The sequence below is a fragment of the Pyrgilauda ruficollis genome, unplaced genomic scaffold, assembly GCF_017590135.1.
Source record: "Pyrgilauda ruficollis isolate IOZ18807 unplaced genomic scaffold, ASM1759013v1 scaffold79, whole genome shotgun sequence".
In the NCBI taxonomy this organism is placed as follows: Eukaryota; Metazoa; Chordata; class Aves; order Passeriformes; family Passeridae; genus Pyrgilauda; species Pyrgilauda ruficollis.
Genome location: NW_024529821.1, coordinates 6,028,032 through 6,053,266, shown reverse-complemented (window position 1 = coordinate 6,053,266; position 25,235 = coordinate 6,028,032). Strand labels below are relative to the sequence as shown.

Below are 25,235 nucleotides of genomic sequence, written 5' to 3'. Positions count from 1 at the left end.
GTGATTTTTGGGCTCCTTCCCTCACCTTTCTCATCTGTAAAGTTGGGAATAGCTGATGTTCCTGACTCTGAAAAGCAGTGCATCAGTCCTGATGTTTACACTGAAACCTAACATTGTAAGCCTTGGCTGCAATTAGAATTATCACAAATTATTATTGTGTATGGAATGTAAGATGAAGCTTATGAAAACCAGGAAACTAGAACATCCTAGTGGAGTTCTTTTGGTACACATCTTGGACTTTGTTCCCTCAGAGTTCAGTTTTTGTTTCTCATGGATGAGCACAGGAACCATCTCATATTCTCCCATGGTTCCTGTTTAAACTGCAGAATTCCTACTTCAACATTTAAACATTTTAAGTTTTGATTTGGTTTCAATTAGAAGCCAGTTGTTAATTCTAACTCAGCGTCATTTAGTAAAAAGAAATTCTCATGAAATTCTGAATAAGAATTTTGTAGAAAGAGCCCTAAGAGGAGGCATTGCCACACAGTGTGTTAAAGTTCTCTCTGCAGTTGCTGTTCCATGCTGGATTTGTGCTACCTGGAGGGACAGGACTGGCAGATAAAACCTGGCCATGCAGCTGTCAGCCATCCTCAGTTTCTGGGTCTGTCAGTGTGTAGTTCTCCAAATGCTCCCATAAGATTTATGGGAAGGGTCCTGAAATCTGAGCTCTGCTCAGTATTTCTTCCTGCAGGCCACCCTGAGGAGTTTGGCAGTTGTAGCACCTCCTCTGGATTTGAGCTGTTCAGGAGACACCATGGATGCTTTTCTGGGCACCAGGGATATGACCCTGGTCTTCTCCATGGGACAAGTTGTATTTTCTCCTTTTTTTTTTAGCAAATGTGCTACATGTTCATTTGCCAGTGGAACAGATTTCCATGCTGTTTAATAGTGAAGGCAGGTATAGAGATATTTCAACAGGTGCTTTTGACCTGAGAGATGTAGGTGTTGGGGTGTACTTCTGTCATGTACTTCCTCTCCTGCTGTACCCCAGTGCAGATTTCTGGTGTTTCCTAGATTTACACAGTATTTTTTGCCTCTAGTAAAAAATCTTTTGGCTGATTTCTTATTGCACCAAACTTGAAAACAAACAAGGGAAAACTTGATACCCTTGAAAATAAAAAGCGCTAAGAGCTGCTCCTGTCTTTTCACCACAAAATGCATGATAGATTTTCCATACACTTCCTGCTGTGCCTGCTGTTAGCAGCATGCTGAGATTCTGTGTGTTCTTGTGTTACAGATTGTTGTCCAGGCACTGCAGTGTTCCCACTACTCTATTCTCTGGCAGCTGGTGAAAATCACTGAGGGTTCCCCTTCCAAAGTAAGTGGCCATTTGATCAAACAGATTTTACTGACAGAACACAACTTACCTAGAAAGGTGTTACACCTGATTTCTTTGTAACTTCCATTCTTGCCATTGTTTCTTGTCATTTATAACATACAAAATGTTGATGTTCAGATTTGTTCCGTGTTTCAGGATCTATTTATGCATATGTCTAAGCAATGTAAATAGTTTTTATCAGGATTTTATAGCAGCTGATTATTATATTTTTATTGCTGAGGATAATTAACACACTTTATTGTGAGTGCTGCAATTTGCATGACTGATAAGGAACGTTGACATGAACAGTTGTGAGCAATACTGTTGATCTGTAGACCACAGATTGCTTAATCTTGATGTGTAGTTACTTTGCTTACTTTTCTAATTACACCCTTTATGTTGCAGTAGAAATGGCAGGGCACTGGCAGTAACAATTGCTAATAAAAAGCAAATGCACACAAAGTATGGTCAGGACAAGGTGACATGTGACTTTTCCAGGACCTTTCCTTAGCTCTTTTCTCAGTCAGAGGCCAGCATCCTGTTTTTTCAGAGCTTTTTCAAAAGTAATACATCAAACTAAAATTATATGAAAACTGAAGTAATAATTGTACTTTTCCATCAGCATCGAAAAGGTAAAGATGTTATATTAAAGTGCTACTCAAATAAGCACTTTATGCATAGAAAAGTGATAAAAATACATACTAAATTCTCTGAGTTGTTTTGAATACTGACATTAGCATTTAAAAATAGCTATTAGAAAGAAAGGAATAGTTGTCATTCCTTATTCTGGCTTTTGTTCCCATTTCCCCCTCTCACCCTCTTTCTCATTAGCATGCATGGGCTGCTGGTTCCCTGTGGAACCCAGTGCTCAGAGCACCTGGACACTGTCTGCAGCACCTTTTTTCAGTCTTCCCCACCTGCTCTGGGGTGCTGGGGCTCTCACCCACTGCTGAGGCCTCCAGCAGCCCTGTCCTGCCTGCCCTGGGGCCAAATGGCCAGACACAAAGGAGTGTTTGGAAAATTCTCATCACCCATCGCTGTATTTCTCCATTTTTTTTAACAAAATACAATAAATTCCTGTAGTATAGCACAGGTGGTACAGGGATAGCTGTCACATGGGATGGAGAATTCTGGTAGGGTTTCCTTCAAAGGGAATTATTTGGCTGCAGTTCAGAATTACTTGGTAATTTTTGCATCTTGTATTGATTCTGTGGTGGAGTCATACTAGACAGCCATAGGTATACACTGGGAACAGAGTCATTTTGGAATGAAGTTATTTTTTGTCTGGTGTTCAAGTGGCTTCCAAAATACAGCTCTGTCCTGAGAGACCTGCCCTTGTTTGGGAGCTGTTCTGGGCATTATGGCCAAGCCAGGGCACATTAATTGCTGTGTGAGGGATACCTCATATTACAGCTGTTGGGCATGTTCTGGATCATGGCTCCCTACCTGATCCAGCTGTTTTGGACTGGAGCCTCCATGTGTGTGGCAGGGAAAAGCTCAACTCTTGTGGTTTAAATCTAATTAGGATCAAGTCAGCTCATTGATTTCTTAACAGCACATAATTGACCTACAGCCAGTGCCATGCAGCTCCAGGATAACTATCAGCTCTACAGAATACAGGACCAGAATATTGGACACTTCTATAATGTTAATGAACACCTACAAATTCCAAACTGGCCCTTCAGCTGGTCACAGGTTACTGGAGTCCCCTCCCCAAGATACACACAAAGAGCTCTTGTTTCTCCAGGCTCAATATGTAATTCATATTCAATAGCTCAAAACTGATCCATATATTAAAGAAAAATTGTAGGTGAGCAATCCTTGCACAATGGGATAGTTTCTGATGCATTCTGCAAAGATCTGGTCTCTCCTAAAAAAAAGGGTCATTTTTATCAGTGATCTGGGAAGGCTCTGAAAATGGGGATGGTATAGATCAATTGGTGAACAAAACAAAATTTAAAATTTTTTAAAAGAGGCATCTTAATGCTGCCAAATGGAAGGTTTATATTCAGGGAAAAAAGAGGGGTGATTAATGGCAAGTTGTGGATTAGAACAGAGCAGAACTGTCTTAGGGATTCTGTAATGGCAGGGTAATGCAGTGGCACTATGGCTGCATCATCAGAAAAACTGCTCAGGAATAGGAAGGTGAGGGAGTGCACAGACCTTGAGTGTCCATATCAGCAAATCCCACTCATTCCACTGGAAGTGATGAGAAATTGAGAGCTTTAGGAACACTCTGGCTGCTTGGGCATGCTGGCAGTCCTGTGTTGTGCTGTGAACCAGCACAGGGAACATATGGCCCACAAAAAGGCTCCGCAGTAAACACAGAACAACGAGAGCTCGTGGCAGGAAGCACAAGAAAAGCTAAAACCAGAACTGAGACACATGGGCTGAACAGCCAGCATCAGTAAAACATTTCAGCAAGGAAAACATTGCATGGGCATTATGTAGGCTCTTCACATTTGCTTGGAGGTTGTTCTGCAGGACATTCTCTCTTCCATGTGGAAGGAAGCTGGAGGGATGTCCTGGAGGAAGGTCTGCAGAGCATGGGCCGGGCGTCCTGCTGCGAATTCGTCTCATTTCATTTAATGTTGAGTTCTTGTTTTCTTTCAGGTGATTGGTTCCTCATCACTGTAAAACTAAGGGACTGTTTCTGTATGTGTACTTTTTGAATAGCTTATTTCTTTCACAGCTTTTTGTTGAATGTATGAAATCATCACTATTTCTTTATTTTGCTTCCTCCAAGAAACCTCTTACTAATTTTTATATACTTTCTTTTTTAATGTTTATTCCAGGAGGATTTGTTGGTATTGAGGAAAACTGTGAAATCCTTCCTGGCTGTCTGCCAGCAGTGTCTATCAAATGTCAACACTCCAGTCAAAGAACAGGTAAAGGAAATGTCTGTCTCTTATAAAAATGTGAGTGTTAAATTGTAGTAAAACTCAAGACAACATTAAATCAAACTTAAAGTAAAATAATCTGTGCTCCTGTCTAAATAAATCTGAACAAACAGCCCAGAAGAGCCGCTGTATTAACACAACTTCCAAAGCACAGCTCATAACAGATTGACTTTTGATTAACAGTAAGGAAGGATTACCTGGATGCTCAGACTCATTTCCAGCCCTTGTGACTACAGGCAACCAACTCAGTCACCTCAGATGAAAGACTTTTCCTGCAGACATGGAATTAAAAGATGGAAATAGGCACTTCTGGAGGGTGACTGAGACCTCAAATGGGCTGAATCTTTTTGGATTTTTTTCCCATTGAATCAAAGGGTTTGTTGAAATAATTAAGTCTGTCTCTGCAGGACACAGTAGCTGGTTTGTTAGCTGAGGTTAGGTGAATATACACTGATTTATGTCAATGACATTTGTCTACAAATGGCATTTCTATCAGACCTCCCCAGCATTTGCAGAGTATAACTAATAACTGGCCTGTGCTTTTTGCCTGTGGTATTTAAAAGATAATACTTCTTAAAAGACACTTTTATTTCTCGGAAAGATAGCTCTGCTTGGCATTTACTCTCTGTTCTTCAGGTTGCTAAATATAAACATTAAATGCTCAGAAATGTCAGTAGTTCATGTATTTCTAAAAGACTTGTGTGTCATTGGCTTCCAGCAGGTTTTACTTTAGTAATTGTTTTTTAATATTCAGAGTAGTTACTCTTGGCACATTATAATAATATTGTATAATGTAAAAATATCTTCTAGCTCCATGCAAATACCTCCCAGCTTGAGCTGGACCTGACATCCTCCCTGCCTCAGGAAATGGCAAATGTTCCTTCCCATTCCTGCAATGGGTTTGTTCTTGAGGTGTATTAACATGGGTTTGTTCTCTTCTTACCAGTGGCCACAACGGTTTTTTCAGTGATAATTGAAACTTTCTTTAGAAGCTCCTTTGCAGTTCCCAGTTGCAGGGAAGTTTTCAAGCCTCAGCCAGACAAGCCCACACCCAGGCAGGCCCAGAGAGAGTGTCCTGGGCAGAGCAGGCTGGGACCCATTCCAGCTGACTCTTCTATGATTTTCTTTTGTTTTCTTCCTTTAAAAGTATATTTCTGTGAGTGCAGGACTACTACTTATTGCTTTTGTTTTACTGGATTTTTTTTGAGAATTTTTTTTGAGAATTATGTGCAAATTGTATTGTCTCCCTACCATACTTGATCCTTGCTCCAGACATTCTTTCCAGACAAAGTTGATGTCCATATCAAAGGAAGGAAAAACGTATGAAGTATTTAGAGAAACAAGACTGAAACATTTCAATGTTTCCATGAGTGTTGGAGGGAAATAAATATCCTGTGACTGAGCCCACTGCTGCCTTTATATTGGACAGAACTCAGCACCAACAGTGCATTACTCATCTGCTCTTTTTTAGAGGTCTGCATTAGGAAGAGCTTCAGTTCTATTGAGTATCAGGGGAGTTTAGAGCAGGTGAGATCATCACTGGAATGAATCACAGCCTTTTGGATCAAAGGGAGAAAAATCCCAAATAGCAACATCTGTTCCTAAGGTCTCAACAGAACATAGTTTACAATGATTTGCATCTGTTCTTGCCTGAGTGTAGCTCATTCAGATTTTATAACATACTCCCAGAAATAAGGGAGCCACTAGGAAGTTCAACATTTACAGATTTTACTTTGGAAATTTATAAAGTTTTCAGAACCTGAGGTTAAAAATAGAGAAGCTATGAATAAAAAGGCTTTGGAAAGGTGCTGAATGTGATCAAATTGCAGACAGCTGGCTGTGAGACACCAACAGAAACCATGTAGGGGCAAAACAGTGTTACTGCCATGCAGGAATGGAAGAAAGGAAGGTAGTGACAGCTGTCTTCTTTCCTGTCTCAAATAATGAGGGTAGAATAGTAGTGAGCATAAGTCATGGACAATTCTGCCCAGGTTGGCTTTTGTCTGCATTTGAAAGCTGTGCAGACAAACTTGGTTCTTTTTTTGCTAGAGTTTTCCATTAAATTCTGCAAGAATTTCCTTGCTGTGGCTGTTTGTGTTTTGTGGGGCTGGCAGTGACTCAGCTTGAGTTTTCCCTCGGTGTTGTTCATGTTTTTACTTGTTTGATTTTTTTTGCCTGTTTATCAAAAGAGGTGTGCTCTCTTCACTACAAATTTTGCTGCAGGCCTTGGATCAGAGGTAGATTTAGAGTTCTTTTCCTAGAGAAGAAATGGAAGTTTAATATGGGTCATCTGGGACATGGAGAAGGTAATTACCACAGTTCCTGACCTAGGAACCAAAGGCACAGCATTCCAAAGCAGAGGAAACCATTATGGATTACTTTTCACAGCACATAAACAGCTGCACCTGAGAACAGTTTAAGAAGCTGTTTAATAGTAGCAGGGGATATCTGGAAATTAGATCAGTGGTAATTTGTTTTCCTTTTTTGGCTTGTCACTGCATTTATTCTCTTTTGCTTTGCAGGCTTTCATGCTGCTCTGTGATCTCCTGATGATTTTTAGTCACCAGCTGATGACGGGAGGTCGAGAAGGGCTCCAGCCTTTGGTGTTCAATCCAGACTCAGGCCTCCAGTCAGAACTTCTCAGTTTTGTCATGGATCATGTGTTTATTGACCAAGATGATGAAAATCAGAGCATGGGTATGTTCAGCTTTTTTTTCATACCAGACACAGAAGAAAGGAGAAAATAGAATTTTCTGATCAGTTTGTTCAGATGTTTTCAGAAGTATTCCTACTTTTTGGAAGGTCACTACTCTGAAGTTTCTTATATAAGTTGTGGAATATGCTTTCATTATATAATAACAACTATATTTAAGATTTTATCTGTGTAGTTTATTTTTCATTTACAGAGTAAAGCCTTGCATAGAGACTTAATATTTATGGCATTGCCATTCAGTGTTAATGCTTCTTACAACTGGATTTTCTTCCTGTTGTTCAGAGCCATTGATTTCACATCTGAAAGTCCAAGGCATGCAGAAGTTTACTGGTGCTTCTGATTTTTCTTTTGTTAAGTATTTATAGCTTAGTCACATTAATGGAGCCTCTGTGAATGTCCTGTGTTAGAGAAGTTAAGCAAGAGCATTCAGCAAGAGTTCTCTGTGGCCTTTCACAGGATATAGGAAATAAATGACTCAGTTCCATGTGGATTATATCCAGGATTTCCTCGGGATTATGGAGAGCAGCCTTGGTCAGTGATGTGTCATGTTCCTGAATTTCCCTGGAAGTTTCCAAGTAGGCAGGACTCAGGACTTACCACCTTTCATTTTACAACAACAATCCTTCTTGCTTCATGTTCAATAATTGATTTTTTTCCTAAAAGCTCCCCTTTGATAATGTTGTTTTAGAGTTTAACAGTTACAAACATTCTGTTGTTGATGATGCTTTCAGAGGGAGATGAAGAGGATGAAGCCAACAAAATAGAAGCTTTACATAAGAGAAGAAACCTTCTGGCTGCCTTCAGCAAGCTGATAATTTATGACATTGTGGACATGCATGCAGCAGCAGATATCTTCAAACACTATATGAAGGTACAGGCCATGCATCCTTCTGTCCTGACTGAGCCCAGTCTGCAGTGTTAGGGCTTCTCCTGCCATCCCTGCCAGGACTGTGGTTACAGCCCAAACACTCCTGAAAGCTTTTTCAGCTTTATTTGATCCTGAGTGGTACTTTCTCCTCTCTAAACGACACGTGGCACTGAGCAGCAGCGAGCTCTGACCTCACCCTCTTTGTAGCACATGTGCTTTGTTTAAGGCAGCACCTAAAGCTGCTCCTGAGGTGCTGAGTATTTCCAGAGCAGCTCCACTCTACAGAGAGTTTCTTACCCTGCTCCTCAGATCCATCTCTAGAATCCCCAGTAAGTTACCTGTTCCATGCCATACTCCACTGTCAGTCTCCCAGGCTTGGTGCTTGCCACGAGGCAGCAGAGGAGGTTCTTGTCAGAGGAGGTTGGTTTAAACAGGACAGCAGGACAGAAAAGCTCTGTATGGTTGTGCTGTAAGTGGGTCACTGTGACTGAGTGTCTTCTCAGCTTTGGCTGCTTCCACAGAGCTTTTGGGCCCAGTGGAGGTCAGAAGGACCTCAGCTCCTGCTGCCCCTGTGCATGGGAGTTCACCTGCCAGAACAGACACATCAGCAGTCCTGCCACTGACCCCTCAGGCCCTGTCCCACCTGTCCCTGCAGGGCATTGTCAACACAGAGGGGACAATCCAGGGGGAAGAACTGGAAGACAAAGCAGATCCTTTACTCTAGACACTGTTGAAATGTTGATGTGAAACATAAAGGGTTTTACTTAAAATTCCCCCGTTCATCAGGCACACAGCACAATAAAATTCCTAGGACACACTGTAGCCGTCAGTCAGGGTTAGTCTTGCTTAGGAATTGTTTGCCAGAGTGGGAGTTTGAAACTGAAGCTGTCACCATCCAGGTGAGTTCCCTCCCTGCTGTTCTAGGTTGGGTTTCTCCCCACACCCCTCCTTCTCTTAAAACTGGGGAAGAGGGAGAGAAATTTAATTTAATTTAGTACCAAGGAAGGCAAAAGCAATATTTTCGAGGGAATGAAAATAAGTGACTGCAAATGCAGAAACATCCATGAGGCTGAAAGAAAACTGTTGGAAAAAAATATATATTCTCAGCTTGGAATTTGTAGTGATAGTACAGCTTTTCTACCCAGATGGGCAATACCATAGGCTGTGGCTTTCAGCAACCATTCTGTTGACATAAAGAGAAACAGCACTCCATGCTGACTCATTCTGTCCTCCACTTTTTGGCTTTAGTGAATTCCTTTCCCCTCAGTGCACAAGGAGCACACACCTCTATGCTGGTGTCTGTTCACACCTGCTTCTTAAGGGGGTGTAGGACCAGGTCATGTTGTTGCTTGGAACTGGCAGCCATGGGTCACCTTCATCAAGTGCTTAGTTTGGGGCAGGAAATGCTCTTTTGTTTGGTTTTCAACATGTTTGTTACAAAAGAAAATAAATACAGAAGTTCCTTACCTTATCACAGGGTTTGGTTTAAATTTTGGTACTGAAACACTGCCCCTCACACCAAAATCTGGATTTGAGCAACTCCTGCTTTTTCAAGTCAAGAATTACAAGTAATCTTTCTCTTGGGAAAACTGTAAGAAATTGTATAAGAGATTTGATTTAAAGTTTTTGATTTTTTTTTCACATTTGTTTTTAGTACTACAATGACTATGGAGATATCATTAAGGAAACCTTGAGCAAAACCAGGCAAATTGATAAAATCCAGTGTGCAAAGACACTCATTCTCAGTTTGCAACAGGTAAGAGCATTGATTTTTTTTGTTAGAAATGCCTCATTGCAAAAAGCCCTGGCCAGGATTTCCTCTGATGCACTTTACAGGAAAGCAGAAATGCTGCAATTCCTTAGGACATTTTCTTCATTTTCCTGCTCTCCAGTTCAGGCTGTCACTGCCCCTTTGTCTCAGTAATCTCTGTCTCCATAGGCTCGCACTGGCAAAGCTTGGGCAGATGAAAATGGAAGGGAGGGAGAGAAGAGCCTTGGGGGCAGTTTGGTCCAAGCTGATTCATGGCATTTGTTTATTGAGCCTGAGTCAACAAGAAGAACTAGGATGGCTTTTTCTTCTTAGCATTTGCTGAAGTAATGCATCTTCCTTATACTTTGTCTAAATACTGATGAATTTTTCAAATTTCAAGCTAATTAAGTCTTCCAATACTGTTAGACATGTTTTTTCCCAGAAAAATACACTTTACATCAACTGTAAATTACTGCCTGGTGATGAAATCTATCAACCAACAGCACAAAGTGCACTAAATACCACTTGAAGACCCTTGAAGTACCAGCCATAGCCATTGCTCAGAGAAATTACTTCTGCTAATTAGATGCTTTCAAATGAGCTGGATCTCCCAAAATCCCTTCCTAAGGGATTTGCTGTAGCAATCTGGAAGCTGAAGAGAGATCTGTGCAAACCTGAGAAAAACAGACGTACTTCCAGAAGAACCAGGGAGTGTCAAAGCAGCCCATGTAGAACTTGGAGAGGAGGGAGCAGGTGCCACAGATCAGTCAGGCTGACAAAATTCCATGAAAAAAGTAATGAGAGGAGCTCTGCAAGTGCCTCAGTGATAGGCAGCAGCCAGTGTGGATTTGTCGAGTAGGAATCCTGTCCAATTAAGCTGCTGTCTTTAATTACATGGTAACAGAGCTTGTGGAGATGAGAGAAGCAGTGGCTGTAATGGAGCCTGATTTAATATCCTGGCACTGTCTGCCAGGATGCTCTCAGCAACCAGTGAGAGAGATGGGGTGTAAATGGCAGTGCCAGGAGAGGTAGAACTGGTTGGAAAAGCATCAAGCACTTCAATAGTGTGCTGGGAGGGCCTTGGAGGCAGCAGTGCTGGGCAAACAGGCACTGAGGCTACAGTGGAGGAGATCTGATGGGTGATGGAGGTGCTTAAGAGAACAGCACGAGAATGCAAGACCTTCTTGATGAGTTGGGAGAATGGTAGATGGAATTCAGGGAGGGTGGGTGCAGAATTCCACCAAAATAACTCCACACAAGTACAAGGTGGGGGACAGCTGGCAAACAGCAGAGGGACAGAAGAAATTCTGGCAAGTGACAGGGACTCCGTTATGTCTCAGTGCAAAAAGTCATCACAAAGGCCATTCTCAGATGGAGCAGATTTAGAGCCCAAGTCTTTCTCAATAAAAGTGTTTCCCAGCTCACAGATGTCAACCTCTGAACTCTCTCTGCAGCTGTTCAATGAGCTTGTTCAGGAGCAAGGTCCCAACCTGGACAGGACATCTGCCCATGTCAGTGGCATTAAGGAGCTGGCCCGGCGGTTTGCCCTCACTTTTGGCTTGGATCAGATCAAGACAAGAGAGGCTGTGGCCACACTACACAAGTGAGTGGTGGTAAATAAATTAGATTTTTACACTACTTCAGATTAAAACTCTTGTTCAGCATTCCCTTTCTCAGGATACATAATCTCAACAGGCCATGGAATAATTATATATTTTTTTCTATTTTAATTTGAGGGGTCTACATGTATGTAGGTAAAAAGTAAACAAACTAGCTGCTACCTAGTTATTTCTTGGAATTTATTGGCATGGTTATGTTTGTTTATCTCAGGTGGGTTGTGTCTAACAGCTGAGGATGGTTCTTTGTTCCCGCACCACTGTGGATTCTGGAGGAACCAAGGGCTTTTATAGAAAGATTCTCTGAAAATATTTTGGAAATCTTTTAAAGTGGACTGAAAATTTTTATGCAACTGCTGCATAGAAAGTGTGGAAAGGTTCTGCTAAATTTGAATTCTGACTTTGCCTAGCCATTAAAAAGTTCAAATGCTAAGGTTTGCTGTCTCAGAGACTCAGTCCTTGGGACCAGGATCAGCATGGCTCGGTCAGGATGCACCAGATGCTGTCGTCAGCCAGGCAGGAGTCAGGGGACACTTGTCCCTTGCTGGGTGAGGGAAGGGACAGTGTTCTCTTCAGTCACAGGTGACAAAGCAGAACCGAGTGTGTCCCTGCTCTGGGGACTCAGTTCTCTGCTCTGGCTGCAGAGGTTGGCTCCTGTTGGATCTGACACATTCCATGGAACTCCTGCCCTGGGCAGCACCTGCCCAGTTCCCACAGTCCCCTCTTACAGGGACTGGCCAAGTGCTTACCTGAGGGGGGCCTCACAAATCCACAGGGAACTCTGCATTCCCTTGTCCAAAAGCAGCTGTTTGCTAGTAATGGGGAATTACATTGTGATGGGACCTGAGGATACAAACGGTTTCATCACAGCTCAGATTTGGAGTAACTTGTTTGGGTTTCAGGTTGGGCTTTTTGTTTGCTCTTTTGGTTTTTGGATTTGGGGTTTTTTTGTTTATTTTTTGTTGCAAATGTCTGAACATGTTAATATTTCTGTACTGTAGAGATGGCATAGAGTTTGCCTTCAAATACCAGAATCAAAAAGGACAAGACTATCCACCTCCTAACCTTGCTTTCCTGGAAGTGCTAAGTGAATTTTCTTCCAAACTCCTGCGACAGGACAAAAAGACTGTGTAAGTAATGCTCTGTTTTCTTCCCTGGGCTCTGCTAATCCCCGCAGTGTGGGTTTCAGCTTTCTTTTTTGAGGTTTCTGCAATCTAACCAAGGCTGCAAAAAGTCCATGAGACATTTCATGTACATACTTACTCATCCTTTTGTATTTTAAAGTAATAAAAATAAATGGGAAAAGAAAAATCAGACCCACTAATGAGTTGAGTTTGAGACCTCCCAAAACAATTTTTAAAATTTCTCATGGGGTATTGAAAATAAAAAGTCCTTTTTTAGGCTAGAAGAAAAGAAATTACACATTAGAAGTGCAAGGAAGTTACAGGCTGTCACCACTGCAGAAATATGTTTCTGTCTTTACTTACACAAATTGTAAACCTATATTTGTTGTTTCTTTTAATATATTGGAAGAGGACTCCAGTCAAACATCAGCCAAGCACTATGTGCCCAGTGTGGAAGTAAATTCACTGAATAACTTTATGACCAGTTTAAAAGTGCAGTTTCCAGATCTCCTGATTTATGGTTATAGGTGTCTTTCCAGTCAATTCTGTGACCTCGCTGAGTGTTAGTCAAAAAGATCAACTGGAATGACCTCAATGGACTCTTTCTGTCAGACCTTGCTGTGAAGGTTTGACACATGTTTTTCTGTGAAGACATTTCTTTTGAAGGACTTTTCTGTTAGGGTTAACAGCTATGAGCATTACAGTTTTATCTGTGCAGTAAGAAATGCAGCTTGGTTAATTTTGTATAATTTTTAATGTTACACACTTGAACCAATTTCACTTTTTCATTGTATCAATAATTTTTCAAGTCAGCAAACACTGTAGGACAAATAGCTAGGGAATGGGATGATCCAGTTAGGCTGTCTTGGCACTCCATTTGTGCATCTGCTCTCCATTGTTAGATCCTTGTCAGCCTCTATCCTCTTCTTCAGGACAGGACTTAAGGATAACAGGATTTTATGGCTTGCCTTCTTAGCTGAGCTGTAGGTTCCCCTACATGGTGGTGTAAGTGCCACTGGCCTGTTTCCTGTTGAATTTAGTGAAGTTTAGTCTTTCAGCAGAGTCACCCCTTCCACAAGTTTGCAGTGTCTGACATTTAAAGTTACATCATGCTGCCCCTGACAGCTTCTGTTAACCTGAGCCTTTGAGGGAAATTCAGTTCTTTGGGACATCCTGTTCCTTCACCTTCCATGTTGCCATTTAAATTCTTTCTCAAAGGTTCCCCTGCCCACATACACAACCAGTGCCTGCTCCTGCAGGAGTGTAAGGATTGCTGTGCTGGAATATCTGTACCTGAGCTATTGACCTCAGCTGAATCTGATGATCATGAAAAGAAATAGGTCCTTTAGGGCCTGATTTATCTGATCTGTGCCAGCCTGCTGTGTTGGGATGAGTTCAGCCCTGTCCCAGACCCCACAGGCTGTGGTGACCATGAGAAAGGTCAGCACAATTTGCTGACATGTAAGGAGGTGGCTCCACTCCTGCCCAGAGTGCTCCACTGACAGGACAGGAGTGGGATGCTGGATTTGCCCTTTTCTGTAGCTCCTCCAGTCCATAGGGACCTCTCCCCCACCACAGGGGCTGCCTGTGTGCAGGAAGGTCCATGACCACCATCTGCTGGAGAAGTCCCATGTTCAGGATCACTTCTGTGCCTCCCTGCCCAGAGGCCCTCCCCAGACTCAGCAGTGGGCTCCTGTCTGCAGCCAGAAGTGCTCTGGAGCCCTCACAGTCTCAGGAACACGTGGCTGCCTGACTGCCCAGGTTCTCCTGCTTGGCTTTCCTGCCTCAACCCCCAAATCATCCACCCGAGGGCCTGCAGGTGTCAGGGCATTGCTGCAGAACACCCTTCCTGGCAGGGTCCAGCACACACTGCTGTTCCACAGGGCTTCTGCTTCCTTCTGCTGGGCTGCTGGCTTTTTCCTCTGGGGCTAGAAAAGGGACAAGCTTCCAATATGGGAGTGAAGCAGCCACACTGATTTAATTTAGTTTTCCTAGCCTGTTAATCTGGCTGCTCATTTTATGAGTAACCTTCAGAAGTGGTGATAGCCATTTTTGGATTTATTCAAATCTATGGATTTCACATAAAACTGTTCTTGTAAGGTGCCAAACTCATACAGCTGGAGAAAAAGAATTTTTACTAACACTCTGTTAGAAACCCATTAAGGCAGATCCAGGCAGGGAAATCCTGAGGAATTAATGTAGGACAGAATAGAAGAGATTGTCCTTGGAGGCACTTATTTCCATTTATTTCTCTCAAAGACACAGTTGGCTTAGACTGGACATTGACTAGTGGGTTTCGTGGTGTTCTCACTTCTGGAAATTCAGAGTTGATAAGAACTGCCAGAGTGAAGCTACCCCAAAATGTTGTCTCAAGTTTGGCATCCAGGCAGTAAAGAGCTCCCAAGTGGTGTCATTTTCCTCCTTCCCTCTATGGCCATAAACATGCAATTCTCTAAATACAAACTGGAGGCAGAAAATTTCTTACTTTCCAAGACTCTTCTGCAGGTGGAGTCTCTAAAGCCATGAAGCACTCGAGTGGCACAGTTGGGTACCATAAAACAGAGAATACACAAAGAATTTCCCATTACTGCCAGGTTTGGGAGTTAATATACACATGAAAAAGGGAAGGAGGAAGCATTGACAATATTCAATAAAAAAGTAGACAGAAACCTGCTGTTTCTTGAACAAAGTTACACCATTCATTGAATCAAAAAACTGATGTGATTGTCACCCTTGCATGAGCAGTGTGGCTCCTGGGCCTGTTCTGGAGTTGGGCTGTAACAGCTCCGAGCTGCCATGAGCTAACAGAGGAAACCCCTGCCTTTCCATGTGGAATGTGTGGAGTTGACTCCCACTGCTGGCAACCTGGCAAGGTAGTATTAAAGGAAATTGTGACTGAGGGGTGCAGGAGGTGATGCTGAAGTACCTGAGTTCTCTTAGCAAACTTCTGAATGTTTGGCTCTGCAGCCAAACTCATTACAATCACATTTATGTAGATTTGCATGTTCATTTTAGATATTACTTCTGATTCCATAATTAAATAATCAATGGAAAAAGAAAACAGTTCCTGTGCCCTCCAGACCAGGAGGCAGTTGTTGGTTCCTTCTTTCAGTTAATACAGATGCACTGGACTTTTCATGGCGGTGGACCAGGTGTTCAAATTTTTTATGGAAAAATAAATGCCTGCATTTGACTAACCCATTTCTCTTGTTCCAGGATGCCAAAGGACATCCTGCACCCACTGCCCATTGCAGCAGTGGCTCTGATGGAGCCTGGCTGCTGACACAGTGGCCGTATCCAGGTGTCTGTGAGGAGATTGCTGCACCTCTGTACCCCCTGTCTTTCCTTTCCAGGCACACCTACTTGGAGAAGTTCCTGACAGAGCAGATGATGGAGAGAAGAGAGGACGTTTGGCTGCCGCTGATCTCGTACCGGAACTCGCTGGTGACGGGTGGCGAGGACGACAGGATGTCCGTGAACAGCGGCAGCAGCAGCAGCAAGGCCTCCTCCGTGAGGAACAAGAAGGGCCGACCCCCCCTCCACAAAAAGAGAGTGGAAGGTTAGTGAGGCACAGGCCTTTGGCATTCTGGACACGCAGGAGAGGGGGCTTTACCAGCTCATCCAGAAATACGTGATACATTCTGGATGTGGCAGAACCAAGGCATCTGTTCTGCTGGTTCTGTCAGGCCTGGACATGTCTTTAGGGGAAATACCACCACAGCCCCCTGTTCTTGTTTGTCTTGACCAAAATTGACAATCAGAACTGTTAAAAGCTGTTACTGCTGCTGGAAGAGGTGTTTGTGAAGTTGCCTGCTCTTTCTCACTCCTGGAATGCTGGATTTCTGCCTGTGGTTCTCTCTGGGGAGTTGTTAATTCTCAGGGATTTGGAGCAGATTCCAGGCAGAAATTCTGATAACACATCTCTGTTGTTGCAGGGCCACTGGGAACACTAAAAAGACACCATTTTTGTTTAAAATAGTACTGATATCTAGTGTTGTCTGCATTTACTCTTTCTGGGACCTCAGATGTGTTCATCAGGAATCTGGCTGTGATAGCAAATTTCTTACACGGCTGCATCTGTTCCTGGTCAAACTGTGTGCTGCACTGTGGCCTTTTGTGAATACTAATTTGCTGTTCCACTATACAGTAGATGTGAGTGGGATCTTAAACTTCAGGGTTTTTCCAAGTTCAGTATCTATGGCAGTAATCCCTCAGTAAGGAATCTTGTTCCTATTTGCCTGAATATACAGCAGTTTCCCAAAATACTCCTCAAAAGTTTGCCCATACAGCCAGCTCCATTCTCCACTGCAGCTCATGGTCCCTGCACCAAGTCCTTCTCACAGCCAGCCCAAAGTGCAGGTACATAAAATGCTGTCTCCTTTCATCAGGCACTGTTTTTCTTCTTTCAGGATACCAGTATTTTCACAGAATTCAGCTACTGAGGTTTTCTTCTTTCCTCTTACTGCCATTTTCCTTCTATTCTACTGTATTTTACCAATATCTTATTTTTTTACCCTGGGAGGTGTAGTAGCATCTTTGCCTCCCAGTAAGGCAAATCTCAGGCTTAAGATGCAGTTTTTAGGTTTTGCTTATCTCATACTCTTTTGTGTCACCCTCTTTCAGTGATCAGTAGAAGGGAGAACTGACTTCCAACACTTTGCATTTGAGAATCTCTTTTTTTTTCTTTTTGTTTCTTTAATTTCCACTCTAAAGGATCTAATAGGAAAAAGGTCACTGCAGAAATTACTGTGGCATCAAAGAACCATACCTAGTCCCCTCTAGTTCCTTTCTCACCTAAATCCAGCATGGACTGCTTTGGAGAACATTCCCTGTTGCTTCTGAGAGGAAATGTGCTCTGTGACATTCCTTCACAATGCCTTAAGGAAATCAATAGGTTAAAAAAAAATCTTAACATAAAAATTATTGAAAAGTAAAATTGACAATAAATAGGCAGCTTTTTAAACAGCATTTATGCCTAAAGGTTAGTAAAAGGCAATGGAAGAGTGAACAGATCTGTGGAGATCCCCATCTACTTTTCTCACCACACATTTCCTGTTGGTAAATCTGTGATCTTGTCATCTCCTGTCTTTCACTCCAGCAACTGAATTTTTTCCTGTGTCTCTGGCTGCACCCTTCCTGCTCTAACCCATTCTCAAGTCCTCCCTCTTCCCTCCTCTCTGCTTTGCTCCCTTCCCAACATAAGCACAGGATCCCACCTAGACCTTCAGTCATATTCAGCTCATTATTATTGCTAAGTGTCCCCTCCCTGCTCCACTCCACTGGTTCTGACAGTTCTAAAGATCTGGAGTGACCAGATTTTGGGGTTTGTGCTCCACCTTGTCTTAGTGTTTACCTGTATCTTGGTTGCTGTAGGTACATGAGATTAACAGTCTCCAGTTGTAAACTCAGGAATTGGGAATTGCCCTCGTTGTTTATGTTCAAGATACCCAGCAGCTCAGGCCGTGCTGCAGTATGACTTTGTTTGCAATGGGGTTTGTGTTTGTTCCCTTTAACTTGTTGTTATTGCTGAGAATAGAGGGTAGTAATACTTAAAAGAACAGAAGCTAAAATTAGAACTGAAAATCTTACCATTCCAAGCATTTATCCAGGTGATCCCTTAGTGCACACTTGTTTGAATGCTGCCTGCATGTGGTCAGAAATTAGCAGTGATTTCAGTGTTCTCTCTCTAGATGAGAGCCTGGAAGGCTCCTGGCTGAACAGGAATGAGAACATCCATACTCCAGGGACACTGCAGACACCTCAGCTCACCTCCACTGTCCTGAGAGAGAACACCAGACAAATGGGAGAGCAGATCCAGGAGCACGAGTCAGAGCAGGGATCTGAACAGGATTTTTTACACAAGTAAGTCTTGGAATTTCAGCATCAAGTACAGTCAGCCAGGCAAAGGAATTGCTTGTGCTTTATAGTGATATTGTTAGCCTGTGGCTCCAGAGATGCAGTGTTGATTTGCAAAGCCACCTGGAAATGCCTTGACTACAGCTCAGCAATACTGGGATTGTCTTTAGGTCCCAGAAGAATATGTTGTAATGGAATAATAGTAGAAATTCCTTATGTTAAAACTGTCTCATAGCATAGCCATGCAGTTCTGGTCAAATCATCCTAGTGCTTGTGTCCCAGGCTGGGTGGAACTGTTCCTTTGGAAGACCTGTAGTCTCTTTTCTTTCCCCCTGCCTGATATCAGAGTTAAGGATTTCCAGACACCCTGACTGATACTTTCTAAATTTCCAGCTGCTGAGCTGATTTGAGGTAATTGCCCTAAATTATATATTTTTTTTGTCCCTTTGCTCTCATTTTATCACCTCCATTTGGAGGGAAAACATTGGTTATTTTCTGTCAGTGGGTGTTGCCAGCAGGTGCTGCCAGGATGCAGCAGGTGAGCACAGGCTGGCTGTGGCTCAGGGGCTGCTTGGTGCCATCAGCAGTGCAGCCTGAAGGTATTTACACATGGGTGAGGTACTGGCCCTTAAGTTGATCAGGCTATTTGTGTAAAAACCATTTGTTTTTCACATTGTTGTGTGACATTTTTGTCAGTTACTAATTTGGATCCATTCTTGCTCATATTTTGCCTCATCTGACACAGTGAAGTACAATTTAATAATAACAAACTTCAGAGGTGCTCCCACTCCAGGTGCCCGCTCCTAATGAAGGAGCAATGTCAGTGTTTCCATACCTGCTTTTATTGCAACACTTAATTGATTTTTCTGTGCACATACAGTGAGAGGAGACAGACTGTGGAAGGGAATCCAGAGGAGGTGTACAATGATGGATGGGATTTAATTATCCTAATCTGAAGCATGGCCAGACACAGAACTTGGAGACAGAAACTGCCCCAGAAGAGGCAGCTCAGAACTGTTACTGCTGTTGATCCTAACTTACTCCCTGTGTCAGTCCCCAGATGCAGATCTCGTGGCTGGGCCAGCAGAAGCTGGAGGATCTCAATCGAAAGGACAGGACAGGAATGAACTACATGAAAGGCAGAAGTGGTGTAAGGCACGCAGTGTAAGTGCTCACAGGCTGCTGCCCTCAGCAGAAACGTGTGCAGGACACCAGAGAAATGTTACCTTTCCTGCTGGTTGCCAGGGGTTTCTGTGCCATTTCACCCTTGTGGTGAAGGCAGAGGGACAGTTTGTAGTGCTTGGATGGATCCAGCCCAGCACTGCCATTCTCTGACTGTGGCCAGACAGCAGGCCCAGTGACAGGGTGCAGTTCCCCATTCCTCAGAGGGGTTCCATGATTCGTGTGCTGCGTAATTCCCTGTGAGCTCTGCCCACGAGCCTGTTCCTGTGTCTGTGCTCTCCATCCTTTTTTGCCAAGGTGTCTCCCTGTGCAGTAATGGATAGAACACACGTGGGTGAACACTGAGGCACCACATGCTCTGTGCTGATCCCACTGAGTCCTTCAGCAGGGGGTTGGAATCCTTACAGCCTTCAGAACTGGGCTTGAAGGCACTGCTGGAGTCACAGGGCTTTACCAGTGATCCTTTACCAGTGACAAGAGGAGTTACTGCCCTGTTCTTGTGGGACAGCTTCAATTACTGGTCATAGTGCTGTCAGTGGGACTTGCTGCTTCAGCCTGGGCCAGGGTTTGGGGAGGGGAGTTTATGTGAGATTGTTCTCTGTTTGCTATTTCAGAGAGCCTGTTGGCTTTACCCTCAGCATCAGGGTTTGAGTGAAGGCATTAAATGATAGGATTTGAGCATTCTTTTTAATGACAAAGATCAGGGCTGGGAGTTTTTCTGCCTGGAAATGACTCTCTCTCTGTTTAATCAGACGAGGTCTAATGGAAGATGACGCTGAGCCCATCTTTGAAGATGTAATGATGTCCTCACGAGGCCAGCTAGAAGACATGAATGAAGAATTTGAGGACACAATGGTCATTGATCTGGTCAGTAAATCTTATCAATGGCAAGTTTAAAACAGTTGAAAGCTAATTTAAAAGGAATTTTAGAAGTATAAAGAAAAATTTCCAGCATTTTGAGTCTGGCCTCTGGTTGAGTGGAAATGATGTGGGCACTTCCCAGAGCCTCCAGCTGCAGGCACGAGCCCAGTGGGTTTGTTCCACAGCCACACAAGGAGCGTTGCTTAGTGCTCCTTCTTCCCAAGATTGTGTTCTTGGGCAGCTTCTGGCAGCAGCACCATCACACACCTCGGACTTGTCAGCCCACAAGGATCACGTTATGAGTTACAGGCTGTGCTGACCTGGCTCTTTGTTGCAGCCACAATGTGTCAGACTGGCACAGCCAAAGGGGTCCCTCTCTTTCCCTTTCCTGGCTAGTTTGATTTTGAGGAGGTGGGCTGGGCAGGGGATCCTTACTCGAGGCCTCAGTAGGTCACAGCCAGAGTCCTGCTGGCACAGCTCCCACACAGGCACTGGTGGGAGCTCCTTAAATAGGAATTGCTCCCAAACAGGTCCCATCATCAATGGCAGCCTCAGTCCCTTCCAGTTCTGCCCTGACTGGTGGGAGAAGTTCCTTGCAGCACTTGCAGCCTTAACTGGCCTCCCCTCTGGAATGACTCCTCCTTGTAAAATGGGATAAAGGAGCAGTTAGCTTTACACACCTCACCATTTCTATGCCTTTGTTTCTCCTTTCACATCCAAACAACAAGCCCTAGGTTATATTAGGCCTGGGCTACAGCGTCTTGGGAAGGGTGGCTGCATACTGAGGTTACTGTCAGCACTCACGTAATTACCAAGTAACATCCAAGGCAAGGAAAGAAAGGAATTGATCAAGCCAGTGAGGCTCACACCTACTCTTGTGTTCGTGGGGAAGGACACCACCAAGGGTTTAAGCCTCAGAAATATTTCAGTATCTTCCATACGCTTTTGTTGGTAAATCCATTTTTTACTGTGTCAGAGCTCATTTCACTATGAACTTAAAAGCATAAAGAGAGTTAAGAGGCAGTTTCTGTGCAGTCTGGCCTACAGCGCCAATACAGAAACATCCATAAGTCAGCAAGAAAACCTTGGGCAAGTCCTTAACTATGAGCACAGAGTTAGAACTAGAGTCCATCAGCTTTTACCCATTCTTTCAATAACAGAGTCGAGGGAGTGCTGTCCTGTTTGCCCCAGAGGTTTTGTGGTGCTGGGGGGAGGGTGGGGGCAGGCAGAGGCGGCCCTGTGGCGGGCAGGGCTCCTGTGCCCCGTGCTGTTCCAACTCCCGTGTGTTGCAGCCGCCGTCGCGGAACCGGCGCGAGCGCGCGGAGCTGCGGCCGGACTTCTTCGACTCGGCGGCGATCATCGAGGATGATTCAGTAAGGCCTGGCTTGTTCTGCTTGCTTTGAGCTCTGCTCTTGTCCCACCCCACGTAACCGCTGTCTTTTCCCCCCTTTTCCAGGGATTTGGCATGCCCATGTTCTGAAGTCTGGAGAAGACCTTTTACAAACTTGGAACTCTATTGTTTAGAGCTAGAGGCCTATATACTGTGATAGCTTGTATGAAAACCACATTTTTGATGTGATACAGTTTGATTTTTAACCAAATGATTGAGGTCAACCCCTTGGTGTAGTGACGGAGAGAAGAGGAGCTTCTTAATGACACACGGGAATGTTGGCCAATCCACTCACCTCAGAAGGGCTGACCTAAAAAATCATTTGTATCCCTGTTCTTGACTGTCCTAATACGGATTTTTTTTTTCTGGATGAGGAGGAAGTTTTAAATTGTTAAGACAGCTGTCAAAATAAACACTGTTCTACATATGTTTTCTGAAAACAACATTGAGTGAAAACAGAACTTTTTTAACTTTATTTTTCTGCTGTACAATTTAAAACAGTTTTAACATTTGCCTTTTTATGTTTTCAAAGCTAGCCATTTTTATTAAACCTATGCCTATCAGCCACTGACTAGCAAGGCTGCTGTAAGCAGGTCGTTCTGGCTACGGAAAAGTGTTTTGGAACACACTGGATTTGATTAACATTATGGTACGCTTATGTCCTCTCATAGGCATGGAGAAGAACACTCTCAGAGAAGAGGTTAGAATTCTAATGACGTGCATCTCTGCCAAAAAATTTCAGATTCTGATATGATAAACCCAGATTTTATACTCTTGAGAAGATTTATTTTTATTTATAATGGGACATAAAGTAAGAGATGTCCATGAAGCCACTTTTCCAACAGATGCTGTGTAACATTCATTTTATATAGCACATGGGGACACAAAACCAGTAAATTTTCTATTGGTACTTGCTCTGTGCATTTTTAGCAACTTATACCAGCAAATAAAGTATTCTCAGTAAAACACACAAATGGTTCTCAAGTAATCACTTTGCTGTTTTTACTACCTACTTCAAGCCTGCCAACACAAGGTACATAAACAGCAACTTTCCTATTAAAAAAAAATAGTTCAAGGGTGGGGGAAAGGATCACTTTAGCATACTAAAAGTAATTTTAACTGTACCATAAAACAGAGTCTACTTTCCATGCCGTAAATACCCTTTTCCGCTATTTTTGTAAATTAATTTTGCCAGTTAGAAGTACTGTATGTGCTGCATAGAAATTTGTGCTTAGATGGTGAAGTTCTTAAGCTTACAATGGACTACAGCTACATTTTCAGTGTTAACTGTGCATATTGAGAGTAATTCTTTGGAAAAAAATATGATTTTTCAAAAAAGCTAAAAACATTTAAAAAAATCAAAAAAACCCCAAAACATTCTCAGCTAATTCATTGTACTAAGATATTTTTCAATGTCTTCAATAATTTGGAATTTCATTATGCTTCGATTTTATGACTCGATGTAGTAGCTGCTCCTTACCCAGCCTGGCCTGGCACCAGCAGTGCTGGCCCTCCACAGCTCCAGATCTCCAACAATTGGCCTCAAAACCTTCATCTTTCTGCACTCAGCAGCAGTTGGGATACAAAGCAGACTGACCCACTTGGAGCACAGCAGTTTCAGAGGTGCTTTAGTTTTAGCAACTGCAGAATAATCCCAGAGCTTTTTTCTGTTTCAAGCTTACTGGACACCAGCCCAACCCCTCAGTGCCCAGCATGGGCAGGGAAAGAGCCCAGATTCGCCCAGCCCAGCACCTTACCCAGCTGAGCTTGGCTCTCACAACACGTGCAGTTCTCAGACACGGTTGCCAAAAATGTCTGACCAGGTAATTCAGCCATTCCTTAGTGTGGGTTGGGGATGTATTGATCCCAAGAAGTAGCTGGAACTTTATAAACCCCGTTACTTCCCTCTGTGCACCCCCACGGCCTGGGGGCAGGAATGGCTGCAGGACCTGTCCCAGGATCACTCTGTGAGCATGGTGGCACAACAGATGCTGCCCAGTTTGAGTCAGAGTCTCAGACAAACCTTGTGCTTCACAGTCCTCTGTGTGGAAAACTGATTCCTAATTTAACATTGTAGAATACTGTATAACAAACATTTATTATCATGGTACCTGCAATGGGTCTCCAGTTCAGTTTGCAGTCAATAGGTTTTTGTATTATGAGTGTCTCCTTGATTGGTTTTGCTAGTAATTCTGTAAATTGTACATTTACAATATGAGGTTTTTTTTCCTTTTGTACAATTTAAAACTGATGCTTCACCTTTCATTTAATAAACTATTGAAAATCATGAGTATGATGAGCACCCTCTTCACTATAGTTTTCTTTTAAGTGCTTGTTTGGACCATCACATTTTGTCATCCCATTTAGTAGTAGGAATTCAAGGAATTATTAAAGGCAAACTGACAGCTAGCTTTCATGTAGTCCAGGCTTCACAACCAGACCTGTACCCCACTCCCTTACCCACTCAGCCTGAAGAGTGATGGAAATCCTCTCTGGGCTTCTCTCTCCCCTCCACCATGGTGTGGTTTGGCTGGGGGTGGGGTGAATGTGGGATTGCTGTAAATCTGGGAAGGCCCCACACCAGATGCAAGAGCTGCACTGCTAACACTTACGATTTCTTGAAATGCCACAAGGTTTGAGAAGAATTTCTCTCTTCTGCCCTATGTGTCTGAAGTGACCTGAAGTCTGTGGGAAGAAACTGCCATGGGAAAGGCTTCAAAGTTCTACCAACCAGCTGGGTAAAATGAAGTTTCACAGATTCCTGAAACAAAATGTCCATGTTACTCCCATGTCTCAGGGAGCAAAGTGCTATTTTTGTCCAATCCATGAAATACTTCATCTCTGTAGTGCTAAGGAAAACTTAGTGCTTTATCACCTGGCCCACTTCCTGAGGAAAAATCACTGGAGTCATAAAAAGGAACAAGATGCAGCAGCTGAGGCACAGGGATGATTCAAAGTCTCAACTACTCCCAAGACAGCCTGAAAGCTCAGTCTCCAAATGCTTGTAAGTTATGGCAACTCCTGCTGCACTGAGGAACACAGTAAGTAACTTGCCCTGCTGCTAAGGAAGGGCTACACATTATTTAAGGGATTTTATTTTGTACCTCTTATTTTTTTAGGTGACTGGACTTCAAGGAAATTCTCAGAAACCTGGTCAGAGCAGCTTTCCAGCCTGTTTCCAGCATGTCCTGGAAGAGCAACTGCCTGTTTGGAAATGGAGAGGATCTAAAAGCCCAATTCTTGTGCTGCCAAGGGATGGGAGAGAGGATGGAGTCTGTAGCAATACTGAGGTTAGGAAACAACTAACAAAGCTGTACTTTCCTCTTTATGACAAGTGGGTTTCTCATGGATTGTCTCCTTCCGACTCTGGGCAAGCTGAAAAGCTGTGTATGTATTCCTTCACCTATCACAGCTTCTGCCTCTAAACCTGCTTTACCTTTGGAAAATCTTCTTGGGCATTATAAACCCTTACAGTTTTCTTACAGTTAACTAGTAACTGCCACCATGGCCGTGCCACCCACCACAGTAACATTTGAATTACCTTCTCCTGTTGCTGCAGCCAGCTCTGTTCCCTGGGACAGCACCAAGAGCTTTTTCATGCTGAGGCACAGACATGTGCCACAGCCAGGACAGCCAGTGTCTGTAACCTGAAGGTGC

The 25,235-nt window shown here is 43.3% G+C and overlaps 1 protein-coding gene across 4 annotated transcripts in view; it reads left to right on the top strand.

The window, feature by feature from the left end:
* STAG1 (stromal antigen 1) overlaps nucleotides 1–23,868 on the top strand; it is a 158,098-nt gene extending 134,230 nt beyond the window's left edge. For all 4 annotated transcript variants that reach the window (XM_041487049.1, XM_041487050.1, XM_041487048.1 and 1 more), the window contains 13 exons: nucleotides 1,238–1,318; nucleotides 4,114–4,206; nucleotides 6,741–6,915; nucleotides 7,663–7,802; nucleotides 9,454–9,555; nucleotides 11,004–11,152; nucleotides 12,167–12,295; nucleotides 15,643–15,848; nucleotides 17,980–18,151; nucleotides 19,199–19,309; nucleotides 20,080–20,194; nucleotides 21,481–21,561; nucleotides 21,645–23,868. In XM_041487049.1, coding sequence (XP_041342983.1) covers nucleotides 1,238–1,318; nucleotides 4,114–4,206; nucleotides 6,741–6,915; nucleotides 7,663–7,802; nucleotides 9,454–9,555; nucleotides 11,004–11,152; nucleotides 12,167–12,295; nucleotides 15,643–15,848; nucleotides 17,980–18,151; nucleotides 19,199–19,309; nucleotides 20,080–20,194; nucleotides 21,481–21,561; nucleotides 21,645–21,668 — 1,578 coding nt within the window. In that variant the 3' untranslated portion in view covers nucleotides 21,669–23,868. The remainder of the gene's footprint in view (nucleotides 1–1,237; nucleotides 1,319–4,113; nucleotides 4,207–6,740; nucleotides 6,916–7,662; nucleotides 7,803–9,453; nucleotides 9,556–11,003; nucleotides 11,153–12,166; nucleotides 12,296–15,642; nucleotides 15,849–17,979; nucleotides 18,152–19,198; nucleotides 19,310–20,079; nucleotides 20,195–21,480; nucleotides 21,562–21,644) is intronic.
* The last annotated feature ends 1,367 nt before the right edge of the window (nucleotides 23,869–25,235 follow it).